Source organism: Felis catus, chromosome A2 (genome assembly GCF_018350175.1).
Source record: "Felis catus isolate Fca126 chromosome A2, F.catus_Fca126_mat1.0, whole genome shotgun sequence".
Taxonomy (NCBI): Eukaryota; Metazoa; Chordata; class Mammalia; order Carnivora; family Felidae; genus Felis; species Felis catus.
In genome coordinates, this window is record NC_058369.1 from 65,892,681 (window position 1) to 65,908,954 (window position 16,274).

General features: G+C 56.9%; 1 protein-coding gene across 9 annotated transcripts in view; it reads right to left on the reverse strand.

The window, feature by feature from the left end:
* Positions 1 to 440: 440 nt before the first annotated feature.
* The window catches only part of COBL (cordon-bleu WH2 repeat protein), a 275,514-nt gene continuing 259,680 nt past the window's right edge, over positions 441 to 16,274 (reverse strand). For 6 of the 9 annotated variants that reach the window (XM_045052139.1, XM_023250180.2, XM_045052144.1 and 3 more), the window contains 5 exons: positions 12,469 to 12,566; positions 9,260 to 11,055; positions 8,265 to 8,384; positions 7,404 to 7,658; positions 441 to 1,497 (listed from right to left, as the gene is read on the reverse strand). In XM_045052139.1, the coding sequence (XP_044908074.1) occupies positions 1,450 to 1,497; positions 7,404 to 7,658; positions 8,265 to 8,384; positions 9,260 to 11,055; positions 12,469 to 12,566 (2,317 nt within the window). In that variant the 3' untranslated portion in view covers positions 441 to 1,449. Of the gene's footprint in view, positions 1,777 to 7,403; positions 7,659 to 8,264; positions 8,385 to 9,259; positions 11,056 to 12,468; positions 12,567 to 16,274 lie in introns of all 9 variants that reach the window. The other 3 variants (XM_045052146.1, XM_045052140.1, XM_045052145.1) reach the window with 1 other exon arrangement.

Sequence of the window (16,274 nt, forward strand, 5' to 3'; positions counted from 1 at the left end):
ATGCCTCACACTATCCTCGTCCCTCCAACACGCTGAGCAAATCCTGCCACAGGGCCTTTGTACCTGCTCTTTCCCCCGCCAGTTACACATCCACCCATGGTCTGCTCTCTCATTTCCTTCAGGGTTCTACTCAAACATCACTGTATCCCTAAGGACTCTCTTCATCGTCCTATTTTACTCTTCATCCCTTCTCCTGATGTTCTATGCACTATCAGCTTCCAAATATACTTAATATTTTGCTTATGTTGCGTATGGTCTGTCCCCTCCCCTATAAAGTAAACTCCATGAGGACAGGGATTCTCATCTGTTTTGCCTTCTGCGGCCCAGAGGAGGATAGAGGCAGTCATATGTGTTGATTGAAAAAAATGAATCTCTCCTTTCTGCTTTGGGGCTACGGGCATCCCAACAAACCGTAGCATAAAGTCACAACTTCCACACAATGAAATTCATTTTCTTTTATTTGTGGCACTAAAAGACACATAGTGGAGACAGTGTGGTTTGAGAGGGAGCGGCTGACGCTCTTGCCCCACCGGGAAGTGAGCTACGGCCATTGGACAACGCAGAGCAAAGTCTCCATTCTACGTGATGCCTGGATCTGCCGTGAGACATTAAAATGATCCCACCGTGTATCTGTTGTTTGATGAAGCCAGAGATTTTATTTCACGAGCTCCTCTTGATTTCTAGTCATGTCTTAAAGAGCTCTTCCCAATGCAACAAAGTGCTTTAGAGACAGAAGTGAGAGGCTAGTGCTGTGTCTAAACTTCATCATAGATACCGGCGGCAGAATTCCGTGTCCTTCGAAAAGCCTTCCATGTGATACAGGGGTGACCCTGATCTGTTGGGCGAAAGCACCCAGACTGAACACAAACCATGAAATACCAGCACAATTTTGATCCGATCCTGGCGACACGCAGACACCCAACGTCCCCGCTCCGGGCCCCGTGCAGGACTTCGGAAGGTTCCCAGGGAAGTCACCGGGCTCCATACACAGCCCTCCTGGGGGAGGCTCATTCTACTTCACAGCCCACTGGGGACACCTGCAAGGTGGGGCACCGACCGTCCATGCCAATGCCATTCCGACCTCTGTCACCGCCACCCCTGGAGAATCAGAAATGCCTGTCCATACATCAAGCACGATTTTATTCTGGGCGGGAACGGGTGATTTTTAAAAGCTTAGTTGGTCAGATCATGGTCTGCGATCCTCCGGGACGTCATAACTCCCAATGTTTGAGGGATAAAACTCCAACGGTTTCATGACTCGACAGTCAACTTTGAGAAAAGCCTTCTGGCTCTTTTGTTACGAGCAAAACATCACAGAGCTTCTGACATTCGGATCGTTTCAGTCGGTTTCTCCGTATCTCCCTAGAATTCAAAAGATTTCAAACAGCGAAATGGTCGCAACCATCTATCTATGTGGTAAATTCTCAAAGGTCCAGCATTGGCCGAAGGTCACCACGAAGCGTAGTCTTGGGCTCCCGCATTTAGATCCCCATTAACCTGCCAACAAGAAAGGTTTATTGGCAACGTGAAATACTCAGAGGCAAACACGTCTCCTTGGCACCTAAGCTGTGCAGCAGGGCGGAATTCTGCCCTCTCTTGGAACCATGTCGCAGGACTGAAAAACAGCTGTGTGCGTTTGGCCTGTAGACAAGAAAGTCCGCCACGTCCCGACGCCCCCTGCCACGTGGCGTCCTCGAGCGGGGACTGTGGACGGCTCACGGGGGTGGGTTTCTGCCGCGATCTGATCTCATCGAGGATTTACACCAGCAAGGGCACCTGCAGAGGAGAGAGAGCCGCGGTTACTCGGGGGAGCCGGATGGCCCAACGGGGTCGGCCAAGGGTGCGGAGGTCCGGGGGCTGAGGCGCTAAGTGCAAGAACATCCTTGCCGTGACTCTCCCTACATCGATACCCATTCTGCTCACGTGCCCCAAGGAGAACGTGTTCCGAAACACAAACACCCTTAACGCCTTCGGTGCCAGTCTTTTTCAGCAGAGGAAGCAGGGACCCGCGCGAGGTCCGCACCTCTGGAGGTCCCCGTCACTGTGCTAGAGCCGTCAGCTGCCCCCAGGCCCCAGCCCTCCCCGAACACCACCCCCCCACCCCTCGCTTCTCTGAATCTGCTGGGGTCTTTCTCCTCTGGCCAGGCTTTGCATGTGGGGTGCCTCCGTTGGGGATGTCCCTTTCCACCTGGAAAGCTGTGTCTCCTTCAAGGACAGGTGTATATACCACCTTCGCGGAAAGGTTCTCCTGACCCCTAGTCGGGGCCCATCCAGTCGCCCCTGGTGCCGTCGGTGACCCCGTTCTACTGCGGTGTCCCAGACTCCCTGCTCCTTCACCGCTGGAGAGGGGCCCCTTGAGGAGAAACCGTGGGGCTCCCCCTCCCCGCTCTGGGCACAGAACTTACTGAGCGCCGCGCATTCGTGGCACAAGTGAGAGAATGCTCACGAAAGTCCCTATTCTACCAAACGCACGGCTCAAACTTCCACTCGCAGCTCCGCCCCGCACCCTCCCATCGGTCCACCTGCAGAAACCCTGATCTGGAGCACGTCAAAGGAGGTATTTCAACAGCCTGTGATCACACAGCGAAGCCAGAACCGACCCGTCTGTGCCTCTGAACGGGTCCACTGTAACCAAAACGTGCGCCGGGTTCACCCCATGAGCAGCCCAAACCGAGCATGTGACGGGATGCACTCAGGTTCGTCGTCACGCTCTGACGTACACGGCTGGGTGCGGGGATACCCTGGGCCTGCGGGGAAGACGCCTTCGGGGCTGGGGAAAGAGGGTTGCTGCTGCTGTTGGTTTCTGTCCCTGCTCGGGGGCCTGCTGGGTGTTTACATGGACAGCGTCACCCATCTGATTGTGACTCATGGGGTCTGCCGTCAAGGCCAAGCGTCACGACACGCGTGTGGGAGGAGACACGGCCGTGCGGCCCCAGCAGAGGCGGCAGTGGAGGCATGGCTCCCCCAGGATCCCCAGGGCCATCGGGCTGCCCCCACCTGGCCCAGAAGGAGTCTGGCACACGAGGAAGCCTCTCTGGGGCTTTCATTGCGTCCCTAACCTCGTGAGAAGGTCCTGCGGTCAACAACAAACTGTACCTCTCTTTCTGGCTGAGGACCCACGAGGGCATAGACAGTGTCCTGAGCAGGTACCACGGGCCCCGGACCCGTGGGGGTTTCTCAGCAAGTGCTTGTGGTGTGGATGCTTGCACATGTGAAGGTTTGGAGTGTTTTAAACGTTTATTTTTGATAGAGAGAGACACACACACACAGAATCCGAAGCAGGCTCCAGGCTCCGAGCTGTCAGCACAGAGCCCGACGCGGGGTTCGAACTCATGAACAGCGAGATCATGACCTCAGCCGAAGTCGGACACTTAACTGACTGAGCCACCCAGGCGCCCCTGGATGTTTTAAATATAAGCACGGATTAAGAAGGTGCACGGGGCATATTCCAGGCCCCCTGAAATAACGCATTTAGAAACACACCGCTCAAGTTAGCCGCACACAGGTTCCCCGTTACTGTTAGTGCAGGGCTGAGTGGGGGAGGTGGGTGCTGCGTGGTCCATCTGAGCCCTGCACTCAGAAAGAGCAGCTGGTCCACCGAGGAAGGGCCCGCGGACAGAGCAGAAAGCAAATGCTTTCACCCGGAGCTGGAGGCAGGGAAATTAATTCGTTCACACCGCAAAGGCCACTGTACTCTTGACTGCGTTGAAGGATGACGTTCCTTTTTAAGGTGGTTGTTCCTTAGGTGCCAAACTGATCCTTTCGCATTTTACTGCATTGCTACCAGTGTGAAACCCGTGCGATAAAGGTAGGGGGACCGGCCATCCCGGGTGTAGCCCCGACGGTCCTGCCTGCCTGAGAGCCCTCCCAGAACGGCCGGGCACCCCAGTCTGCAGGAGGAGGCTGGGCTGACAGAGGAGCGGAGCATTTGCAGCCCCGGGGAAGACCAGGGACCGCCTCAGGTGCACACAGCCCTCCCGACCACCCTGGCCTGGAGCCCTCACTGAGCCCAGGAGCTGGTGAAGGGTGACGTGCACACACGAGCGCCCAGGGAGAACTCTGCCCACGTGGTGTGGACCCCGGAGCCCACAATTTATGGCACTTGCCTCAAGTTTACAGGGCCCTAACAGCCCAAAGGGTAAAAGGGAGCCGAAGAAAAAATACGAGGCAAAGTCCCAATGACCTGAGATTCCCGTGCCGTGACACAGCCCCAAGCGCGTTGGCTGCAAAGCCAAGAGGTCACCGGGGTCCACGCCGAGCAGAGAAGCAGCATCTTGTGAGCAAATACAGAGATGGGCCCCGTTGCCTGAGTTGCACATTTTTCCCCGCGCCACAGATCTGCCATTCCGCGTAAATAAGGCGGGCAGGCCACTGGGAAAGAGGCACAGGTGCGTCCTCCTACAGGACAAAGCACTGGCTCCAGGCGAGAACCTCGTGGAGGCTGGAGGGGGTGCTGTTGGTCACTCGGAGCACCCAGCCCCTGCCCTCCAAGGTCCCGTCGCCATCAGCGGGTCTCGCGTGACTTTGGTATGCATAGTGCAAGGGGGAGAAGGGGTCCTGGGTCACCAGGTAGAGCAGGGACCCAGTCCTGTGCGTCTGTGCACACGGCGGTATGGCTGGGAAGCGCAGTGATAGAGAGCGAAGGGACGTGGTCCCCCGTGTCACACGCATCCCGGCCACTCCTGCCCAAGGGCGGCTCGTAAACCGTTCAGGCCGTCAGAACCTCACACGTGCCATTTGAATGTGGACGGCACAGACCGTCCCAGGATGGATGAGGCAGGTCACGACACTTACGCTCATCCGAGAAACAATCGACAGGAAGGCCCTGAATGCCATTTGAAGCAGCAAAAAGAAAGTGGCCGCCCAGGACCTCTCCTGCAGCGGCCCTGCTCCCAAGCTTCAGTCCAGACGCACAGGGCCCCTGCTGTGCCAGCCCCACACCCACCGGTCCGTCTGGTCCTGGCCCCCCTGTCCCCAGCTCAGCCTCACCGAGAGAAAGCCTGAGGGTTACACCTGCCGCGGTTCTGCCCCGCTGTGCAACCTCAGGCAAGCTTTTCGCCTCTCTGGGCCCAGGCTCCTTGTGAGTCCTGCAAGGTACGCAGGGTAACGGTCGTTCTGGAAAGATCCAGGGACCGGTGAAGGAAACGGCACAGGTGAGAAAGGGGACAGTCAGTGGTCATACGGTCACACTCGGCATTATCCAAAATCCAAAGATGTCACATTCTCTCTGTCCCATCCAAAGCTCAACTTCGTTCGCATCTGGAGGTGAAGTCATTCGGCCAAAACACCTGAAATCTGCCGACCTGGAGCCTCACCTCCCACCCCTGCCCCCACATCTGATGTGGATTTCCCTCTGAGAAACTCAAGATCCTCCCCCAGGATCAGCTGGGGGCGGTCGGGCCCGATAGCTGTGCTCTGGGCCCCTTAGGAAGGACACCGGACCGGCCGGTGACCCAGTTCGATACTGGGAACTGTGGGGGCGGGGCTGCCTCAGGTGCCGCGTGGACAGCCACCTTCCTCAGAACCCCGCGGTCTCCTTCTTAGGACCCTGACTTAGCCACTCACCCCAGCTTGTTGGGATATGTGTATGTAAGTTCATCAGTACGGAAATTCCACGGAAATGAAAGAAAGCATATAGAAAACCAGAAAGCCCCCCGTAATGTTAGCAGCTCTCCCCCCTAAGGAGAGAGAATGTGACATCCTCTGTCTACCCCTGCCATTCAGCCAAGGACGCTGTCTTCCTCCCCACCCCATCCTGAGGGGGAGGGGGCTGTGTGTCCAGAGATGACCGGCCAGCATCCGCGTCATGGGACGTCTGGGGTCCTTACCGAGGGCCACACGCACACAGCCATGAACACAGCACTGTCACACAGGGACACAGCTCTGGGGGCTGGCCCAAGTGCAGGGACCATGCCCCCGGGGGAGCACCCCGTCAGCGGGTGGTCGGGCCATGCTCCGTTGGCTTTCTGGGCTTGAGCGAGGACTGCCCTTCGTGGCCTGCTGCCTGCAGGGATGTGGGCCGTCTCCTGTCCCCTCCGCTGCCACGGGCTCCCGGGTGGACGCAGGACAGTGATCTGCCTTCTTAGCGTCAGCAACTGAGCCGTCCCTCCAGGGCCACCTGCTCTCCCACAGCACATGCAACGGGGCGATACCTGCTTCTGAGTACTTTCTGTGCCCAAAGTGACCGGTGTCAGTCCAGTCCTGCGTGACCGAGGCCAGGCCACTCAGGTTTTCTGAGCCTCATCCACTTTCCACAGATCGTGAGGGTAATCTTAGTACTGACCTCTTCAGGTGCATGCGAAAACACCAGCTTAGGGGCTGGAAAGCGTCTCTCAGGCAGAAATACGTCCCTCTGGCCTCCCTATAATCAGCGTAACTCCCCAAGCCCACCAGAAATGAGCAGGGACACAGAATCAATCTCAGACAGACAACCATCTCAGAGCTGACAACACAGATCTCAGAAGCCACCCGGCCCAGGAGCCCTTTGGTTTGGGAATCCCATCGGGGTGGTGCAAAACGCATCTGCTTTTGGGAACGTGAGGGCTCCAAGTGTTAGCCCACCAGGAGACCACACAGAAGACGAGAACTGTGGAGAAGCAGAAAGCGTGTGCTCTGCTCAAAAGGCTTCCAACTCAATAATTTCACACATAATGCTAGCCAAGACAGAAGGGGAGAGAGAGAGGGAAAGAGAGAACGAGGGGGGCCGGGAGGGAGGGAGGGAGGGAGGAAGGAAAGAAGGAAGTAAGAAAGGAAGGAGGAAGGAGGGAGGGAGGGAGGAGGAGAGGGAGGCAGGGAGGAGGGAGGCAGGGAGGAGGGAGGCTGGAAGGAAGGAGGAAGGAAGGAAGGAGGAAGGAGGAGAGAGGAAGGAAGGAAGGAGGGAGGAGGAGGGAGGAAGGAAGGAGGGAGGGAGGAGGAGGGAGGAAGGAAGGAGGGAGGGAGGAAGGAAGGAGGGAGGGAAGAAGGAAGGAGGGAGGGAAGAAGGAAGGAGGGAGGGAAGAAGGAAGGAGGGAGGGAAGAAGGAAGGAGGGAGGGAAGAAGGAGGGAGGGAGGCAGGGAGGGAGGAAGGAGGGAAAGAAATCATGTCCACAGCCTCAATCCACGCTGAGGGCCATGACTGTGATGCGTGTTCCCTACAGGACACTTCACAGATGCCTGTCGGGCCTGTCCCTGGACCACAGTCAAGAGCGTGTGGTGCCCTCCCCAAGGATGGGGAACCCCGTATCCCCGGGGAGCATGTCTGAGGGCCGACCCCCATGCGGTGAAGGCCATCTCCCTCCCTATGGTCGAGGGGGTAAGGGACGGGGCCTCAGCCATCGGTCACTGCTGCCGTGTTACTGCCGTGGGGCTCCGTGGTGACCTCCCCCTTGCCCCACCCGAACACTCACAGGGTCACCCATGGTCACCTTTCGCAGTCGTGCGGCCCCTGTGCCTGAGCGGATGGCGTCCATCAAGGCCTGCCTGGCCTCGGCCGGGTTGCCCGAGCTGGACCTGGACGCCGGCCTGGATGTGGAGGGAGCCTGGGTGGCCGGAGGGGGCGGGGGCGGCAGGGCGGGCGGGGGCCGAACGCCAAGGTCATCCAGCCCTGGCGGCTCTGGCCCGCGTTCCAACAGCGCTGCGTCTCGGAAGCTTCGAAGCTCCTCGGAGGCGAAGGAGGACACCTAAACAACGAGAAGGTCAAAGGACAAGGTCCCAGAGGACCTTTCGGAGGGGCGACGTGCAGCCTCAGCCGGGGAGGCAGGCGTGCGAGCTCGCCCCCCAAGGTCCCCAGCCGGCGCCCATCTCGGGGAGCCTTCTGGAGCACTCCCTGCCGCCCTGCCCCATCTCGGTGGGTGAGGACAGGCTGGGACCAAGCTCCCAGCCGCCGGGGAGGCTGCGTGCCTCCCTCGGTGGGTAATACACCTGCGCTGTTCCTCGGATTCTGAGACTAGAAGCCGGATGGCACGGTCCTGCCCCTGCTCCCAGGCTGTGCCACATCCGGGCCAAAGCACCGGCAACTTTGTCCCGGAGGTGAGACAAGCCCCCGGGCAGCCACGCTGGGGGCTGGGGAGCTCCGGACGCACTGTGTCCCAGGCGGGCAGGGAGGGAGGGACGGGGGCCAGCTCCCTGATGCGCCTGCCTCTCCCACGCGGGCTGCTGCCCCTCAGCGCCAGCCTCCGTGGTTGCTGGGCTGCCCGCTCTGATGGCGGCTTAGCTGCGGCCCCCGCGTGGGTCGCCGCGGGGCGCGGGGGTGTGAAGCCATCCCTCCACGGGAGGCCCTGTCTTACCTTCCGCAGGCTGCGGGCACCGCTGTGCCCTCGGATGGCCGCCAGCAGGGCCGAGCGCTCACCCTCTGCCTCCCTGCAGGACGGCTTCCTGGGCCCTGCCTCCGACGCGTGCTCTGCAATCTGGAACGTTCACAGTGTCAACACGTTTCCCCGGGAAGGAGGAGAAAGGCAAAGCATAGGGCAGCACCAGAGGAAAGCGATACCTATCAGGTGAGGGAGGTGAGGGCTCGAGGATCGATTTTACGGCCCCCGCTGGTGGAAGGTAGAATGTATTTCCGCCATTGCGCAGGGCGTGAACATTCCACACTGACCTCACGCCATCTAATGACCGAAGGGCATGTGTGTGGGGTGCGGGACGGTGGCCTCTTAATGTCGTGTGGCTCCTGATACTGGTGTAGCTTCTGGAGCGGATATGTGCCTTGAAGCTTTGCAGACCTGAACGAGGGCCCGGGGTCCCCACTAGCTGGCAGCGTGGCCGTGGGCCAGCTCGCCTGACTTCACTGTGCCTCCGTTTCTGCCCCTGTGGAATGGAGATGGCTCCCAAAGCTGAGCGTTGGTGCTAAGTGCCTGGACAGGGGAGGCGGGTGTCATAAACTCCGTCCCTGCCGTTACCGAGCAAGGACAGTAGACCCCACTAACCATGCAGGAGTGACCGGCAGGGGCCTGAGTCTCTATCTGCTCACTCAAGGACCAGTTACGGATGAGGCGACCCCCAGGTACGGACACTTTACCGCCCACATCTCCCCCCAGGGGGTCAGGGTCTTAAAGGCAGTTCGGACAACCGCAAACCCATCTGCTTTCGTCTCTTTTGTGGTTCTAAATACTCTGCAGGCAGCAAGGCGAAGCTCCTGGTGGAAATTAAACCCCAGCATTCGCCTCCCTCATTCTTAGCTTGCCCCGCCCCTCCTCCTCCGATGCCACCTGAGAATCGACGTGGGGAGTGACAGGTAGGAAACGGGTGCCTGTGCCCTGCAGGCAGGTGCCTGCCCGTTCACCTTGCGAAGCCTGTCCTTCCCGCCCGCTGAGTGGATGGCCTCCATCAGGGCGCTGTGCAGGGACGTGTCCTTTGGTGCCGGTCTCTGGACAACGGGTCGGAATTTCTTCTTCGGCCCAAAGATGCTGGGTGGCAGGGTGCCGTTGGCTTCGGGCTTCTCCTCCTGTTCTGGGGGCTCCCGTCCGGCGTGGCCACTGGTGCCGGAGCCTCTCGGAGAGTGAGGAGGCTCGCTGGGGATGGGGACCCACCTGGAGCCATTCACCAGGGTCCTGTCTGGAGTCTGATCGTCTCCTGAGCGGGCGGGCGGGGGATCTGTACTGTCCAGAGTGCGTCTGGGGACGGATGCTGAGCTGGCCCTGTGGTCGCCTAGGCTCTGCTTTCCACTGAAACTAGAGCTCTGTCCCATAGACACGTGACCCCTCTGGGCGGCCGTGACAGGTGGGACACAAGGACTTCTGCGGATGGCGGCCGGGCCGTCTTGAGCAGACGACTTTCCATCAGGGCTGCTGACCGGCCCCCCGGGCTGGGCTCCTACCGCCGACGCCTCCCGGTCAGCACAGATGCGGATCTCTGGGAGCGGGCTGGGGGCTGAGCCGTCTCTCCTAGCGGGAGGCCGTCCGGCCAGCTCTGGGGCTCTGCCTTCACGGGTCTCCTCGGCCTGGGCTTTCTGGGGCCCCATCCGCTTGGCAATGGCAGAGGCCACGTACTGACTGGACGTTCTTCTCTGGGGCTTGAGGAACAGGACCTCTGAGGCATTGGCTGCTGGCACTTTCACGTGACGAGTGGCCGTCACGGGTGGCCGGTCTCTCCCCTCCTCCACGTGTCGCCCTGCTTCTCGGTGGGCAGACTGCTGCGGGGGCGATGTCGCTTTGGGGTCCGGGACAGTGGGTTCTGCCCTGAGTCCACTTTCCTGCTGCTGTGGCCTCGCTGGTGTGGTGGGAGCGGGGGTCCTGTTGGTTGAGCACTCCGGGGGCTGGCCAGAGTGCTTCTCCAGAGAGCCGGACCTCCAGAATTCCTTGACCCTTCCAATGGGTTGGGTTTCCGCGTCGAGAGCGGGCGACGACGGGGCTACGGTCCTGCCCCCGTTCGCGTGGGGACTCACCAGATTCCCTAGCTCGTCGATCTTAATGGCCCCTGTTGACAGCGATACTCCTCTGTCGTAACATCTCATCTCCGATTTCGGAGGGACGATTTTGTACGTCGTGAGGCCGTATTTCAGTCCGTAACTGCACCCTGGGTTTTGGCCCCGTCGATACCACGATGGCGGTGCTGAGCCACCGTACTTATCCTCGCTTTCCTTTGCCCTCGCTGGCTCTGATGAACTCGCGCTCTTGCTGGCCTGTGTCTGCCCACTGAGGGCAGAGCCGGGCCCCTCACCGCCGTCCTCTGCACTCGGGTTGTGAGTGGGAGAGTCTGCAGAAGTCGCCTTGGGCTCCGTTTTGTTCGGACCCCCATCTTCACAGGGGTCGGACGAGGCGGGTTTGACTTCCTTCCCAAGGCCGTGGGGAGGAGCTGCCGAGTCGGGCACGTCGGCTCTCGTCTCTCGCTGCTGGCTGTTCTCCTCCTGACTTTGCAACAGGTGGCCTCCCCGGCCGGCCACGCTCCCCGGGTCAAAAGAACCAGCATTGTTGTTTCTGTTGGAAAACAACCCCGAATCCACAGGATCGTCTAGGACCTCCCCTATGAACGTTACTGGGATCGCGTCCTCATCGCTGTTGGGGACCGTGGCATCGGACACGCGGCGTCCAGACACGCCGTTCACCGAGCCGGTGCCGGCTTCATAGCCGTCTTCCAGTTCTGCAAAGAAGGACAAACACAAGTCACAGATTGGCATCGCTGGTGATGATTCCCAAGCCGATCGCTTAGTGTAACCACACCCTGGCTTTGATTTTCCTGAGGTTCTTCTTGTGTAAGTTATTTATGTGCATTTTCAAGCGTCATTCCAATTTGTAATCCACACATGCCTGGGGCCCAAGGCTCAGCCCTGCTTGTTCGACAGAGGAAACTGCACGTCCGTGATGTCTCCAGGTACGGCATTCTGGGACGAGGTTTTGCCAACATCCTTCACTTAGAAACTAGTCCTGTAAACCTGAGCCCTCTAGAAACACTGTCTCAGCACAGAACGTGAAGGGGAACTGGGGTTTCGACCTTCAACTTGATCTCGTTCATCAGAAGCGCCACAAAGCACACGGGCGATGAGGTGCCCACGCCTTCAGTTAAGAGGCAGATGACTGAACCTTGGGCGTCTCAGAATTAGCCCTAAAGGATTTAGCGGGTCACTTGATCAGAGCCCCAGGGACACAGGGTGAAAGATTTAGCTCTGTCCACCACGACTGAGAGCTGAAAAGCGAGTTGACAGAACTACTCATCAGCTCTGCCGTCTGCTTCCTTCTGGTTTTTGTTTTGATTTGTTTTAAGGCATGGCCAATATCTGATTTCTAGATTATTTTCACTGTGTGCCTTTGTTTGTAAGATCAGCCGGTTGTCTACTGAGATCCCATGCGTCTGCTTTGGCCTCGAGGTATTATCTCCCCCCACTATATCTGTAGAAAAGCAGATGCCCCACCAGAAATGGGTTCATGGTCAGGGCGGTGGGTCCTGAATTTCCCTTCAAGAAACGCCACACATTAGCAAGCAAAGGGGTGGGAGCGTGCTCACCTGTGTCACCCAGTGCTCCCCAAACCCATTTTGGCACTGGAAAACTCTTTGTTTTAAATATTTATTTTATTTTTGAGATAGAGAAAGAGAGACAGAGCGTGAGCAGGGGAGGGGCAGAGAGAGAGGGAGACACAGAATCCGAAGCAGGCTCCAGACTCCGAGCTGTCAGCACAGAGCCCGACGTGGGGCTCCAACTCCCAAACTGTGAGATCGTGACCTGAGCCAAAGTCGGACGTTCAACCGACTGAGCCACCCAGGCACCCCCTTTTTCTCTGAATGTGTTTAGAATCCTTCCCGATGTGCAATATCAGTACCATCGAGAGGGATTTTAAGCTGCTACTGAGACGTCTCCACAGTGCGGTTAGCAGCCCCGATCGGAGACGCAATCTCCAGACCTGTGCTCACTTGCTGGCCTCACACCCAGGCTTTCTTCAGACGGACCAGGGTTCCTCCCGCACAACCTGTCCCTCATGGAGCTACAAACCTGGTCAGAAAAAACAACCCCGAGTCGCCCAGCACACGATGCGATGGCGAAGCAGGGACTGCTCTCACCTTCCAGGTCCCCGTCAAGTTCCTCCAGGGTTTTCTGGAACTGCCCGGTGATAAAGAGGTCTTCGTCCCCTCTGCAGGCTGTGGCAGCTTCCTCAGGTCTACGGAAGACCAGAGAGAAAGGGAGGGCATTTATTTCTCTCATTACTGCTTTACTCTTTTCTGGAACGATCTGAGGAAGGCACAATGTGCGGCCAAGTTCACGCAGTTTTGTATCCCACGGGGCCCAGCCCTGGGAGCTGCTGGGACACAGACCGGGGGTGTGTGCGCGTGCGCGCTGTAGCAACAATTAACGGCAGGGGCGGCAAGGACAGGGATAACAGTTCCTGCCCTTGGACCTGCCTTCCACCCCCCCAAGACTGGAGAAAGCACCTACCAGGGACGGATGCCCGCTGTCCCTCTGTGCCGTGTGCAGCCTGCACACGCGAGACCCCAGATGCAGGACTTTGGCGCAAATTATCGTATTACATAAAACTCACAAGCAATTTATAAGGCAGGTAGTGTTACCATCGCTGTCTACAGATAGGGAACCATGTGCCGAGAGACTAAGGGACCCACCCAAGGTCACATGGGCTCCAAATCCCAGGGGGGTGGGGGCAGGGGGGAGAACTGGCCATGCCTGATGCCCAGAGGCACAATGTGGCCCCTGCCACCTGGACATCTGGGAAGATGTCAAGCCGCCCGCCGAGGGGAGCCGGATCTCGCCTTATTTGCGTCACTGGGACAATAGCATCCACGAGACGGCTACGGCCAAAACAATTTCAAAGCAGCTTTTGCAAGGGCCCTTGTCTCTGTGCTCGCCGCGCGGACCACAGAAACATGTTGACGGCAATTGTCTGTCTTCAGTGAGAGCTGAAGGTCTTTTCCGCTGATTGTGAAAATTGAGGACCAATTTCCTTCATTGCTAATCAGGCCCAGATAATGATGCCCGGGGTATGCTTTTTTGCATGATCCTCACTTACGTAGCAAAGTTTGTGTTCTGATAAACGAGTCTTTCTTTCTTGGTGACTGTGTCCTTTTGGGAGCCAGGAAGCAGCTTCCAGATTAGTCTCAGCTAATGTCCTCTGACAACCCAGACAAAAGGGGCCAGTTGGAGATGTGTGTGCATGTGGGCCAATTAATAAGGACCGTAAGGGGCACAAGGCTCTCTTTCTTACTGCTGCTGCTGGGGCTTTAATTGAATGCATTTTCTTTTTCTTTTTCTTTCTTTCTTTTTTTTTTTTTTTGAATGCATTTTCTTAACGTGTGTTTTTCTCTTTCATGGAATGTGGTGGTTTAAGTACATTTAATTTAAACAGTTGACAAAATACAAGGTACAGAAAAAAATGCAGAGTGATATGTAAAATAGTATTCAAAACTGAAACCAGCACTTTCTAAAATGCTTGCTGTTCATTTTGATGCTTAAAGCCTGGCTAAACAAAATTACATAGGTACTTTTTCTTCAAAGTACTCGTGTTGACTTCAAAGTATGCTCAACCACACCTCTCTATGAGAACAGAATGATATTCATATGAATTAAAAACTAATTTAAAATAAAAATCCCAGGAATGCTATTTTGCACATGTTACACTAGAAACAAGTCACGGAAGCTGATGAAATGCAGTGGGGCCGAGACCCTCACACCCATTGCTACTGGAAAGCCGTTGGGAACACACATCAAGAAACAAAAACGTCGCTGTAACTTTGTAAGAAGTTCGGTTCCCTCGTCTCTGGTAATTTGCCTCAAGGAAACGATCCTACAGCGGGAAAAATGTGAACACAATGTTGGTCGAATTTAGGTGAAGAGTTCCCACATACCCAGCCGTCAGGGTTTGCCTAAAGCACCACATGTTGATTTCAAAGGGCGTTAAAATCGGTCACTATGGTGAATCTGGATTCTCTGTGGAAACACAGATCAATGCTCAAACCAGCACGTTGTGTGAAGAAATCAAGATACATACACAGAATGATTGCGATGGTCTAAAAATAGCACATGCCCGCGGCGCCCAGGTGGCTGTTGGTTCAGCCTCCGATTCCTGATTTCGGCTCAGGTCATGATCTCACCGTGTGCGAGCTCCAGCCCTGCGTTGGGCTCTGCGCTGACAGCCTGGAGCCTGCTTGGGATTCTCTCTGTCTTCTCTCTCTCCCCCTTCCCCGCTTGCACTCTTACTCTCTTAAAATAAACAATTAAAAAAATTAAAAAAAAAATAGCACATCCCCACGGGCAAGGGAAGTAAAGTTTAGTCAACCCACTAACCACTGTGACTTGTGGAAATGAATGAATTACAGTGAATATTTTATCCTTTTCTGTCTTTTTTTTTTTAATTTTTTTTTTCAACGTTTATTTATTTTTGGGACAGAGAGAGACAGAGCATGAACGGGGGAGGGGCAGAGAGAGAGGGAGACACAGAATCGGAAACAGGCTCCAGGCTCTGAGCCATCAGCCCAGAGCCCGACGCGGGGCTCGAACTCACGGACCGCGAGATCGTGACCTGGCTGAAGTCGGACGCTTAACCGACTGCGCCACCCAGGCGCCCCATATCCTTTTCTGTCTTGAATTATGCTCATTTGGGTACAAAAAGCAGCTTGAACGATGGGCAGTGTTTTAGATGGCTAAATTTAAAATAATCCCTTTGGGCCCTTTTTGACCATGAACGAAAACTCTGTGTTTGCCAAGTAGATTACATTTTTGTTATACGGTGCACGATACTCATGGTTCGTTGTGTTTATGTTTTATTTTACTATCATTGCTTTTTTTTTTTTTTTCTGAGAGAGAGCATAAGCAGGGGAGGGGGAGGAGGGGGAGAGAGAGAGAGACAGAGAGACAGAGAATCCCAAGCAGGCTCCATGCTCAGTGTAGAACCCGATGTGGGGCTCGATCCCAGGACCCTGGGATTGTGACCTGAGCAGAAACCAAAGAGTCGGACGCTCAACCGACTGAGCACCCGGGTGCCCCTACAATTTGATTTTGTTATGAGTGTTTAACAATCCCAGTGAGTAGCTATTAGCCTGACGACCATACCGAGGCGGCCGAGACCAGGCCTGCGTGTGAGCTCGATTGTCTTCCTCCCGCCCAGGCTGGAGCCTGAACCGCCCCCCAAAAGCCATCGGGAGCCAAGCCCCAAGGTCACAAGGTGTTCCCCGCCCCTCCGCAGTCCAAGCCCCCTTGCTGAAGTGGGGGGACCCTGCTCTGAGTCCCATTCCCTCCTACCTGCTTCTGCTCTCCTGAGCCTGCGTCCCCAGCACCACACAGGCGTCCCCCAGATGCTGTCGCTCAGTCCCGGCTCTGCTGACCCAGCCCCATTCCACCTCTGCCCGCCTGGCACCTCACGTGGTCCTCTGACCAGATCCTCCGGTGTGAGCCTGCTTCCTCGGGGCCCCGCCTGCCCATGAGGACCGAGTAGACACGGGACAGGAGCCACCGGCCTGGGAGGGAGAGTCCACCCATGGTCCTTGGCTGCGCTGTTCCCGAGGCTGCTGAACCTCTGGGCTCTCTAGGCAAGGGGAGAGGCGAGGTCTGGAGGCCACTTTGCTCATGCTGCTGGCTCCTTCTGTGATGCAACGCAGGGGGGGTCCCTGTGCTCTGGGCCCCGAGCTCCTGGTGAACGGACTATCTGGCAAAAGCCAACACCAATGTCAACGCATCTATTTTGCTTCCCAATGTAAAATGTCACGAGGAAGAGACGTAGCGATATCCGCTTCTCTTTCCTCCCCCACCCCCATCTACTGGCCCCCAAAGGGTTAGTCGAGGATGGTAACTACTGCTCTGTCCCTGCGAAAACCAGTTCCAAGGGCCTCCTCCCAGGGTGGGGGGGAAGCCAGCAATCTGG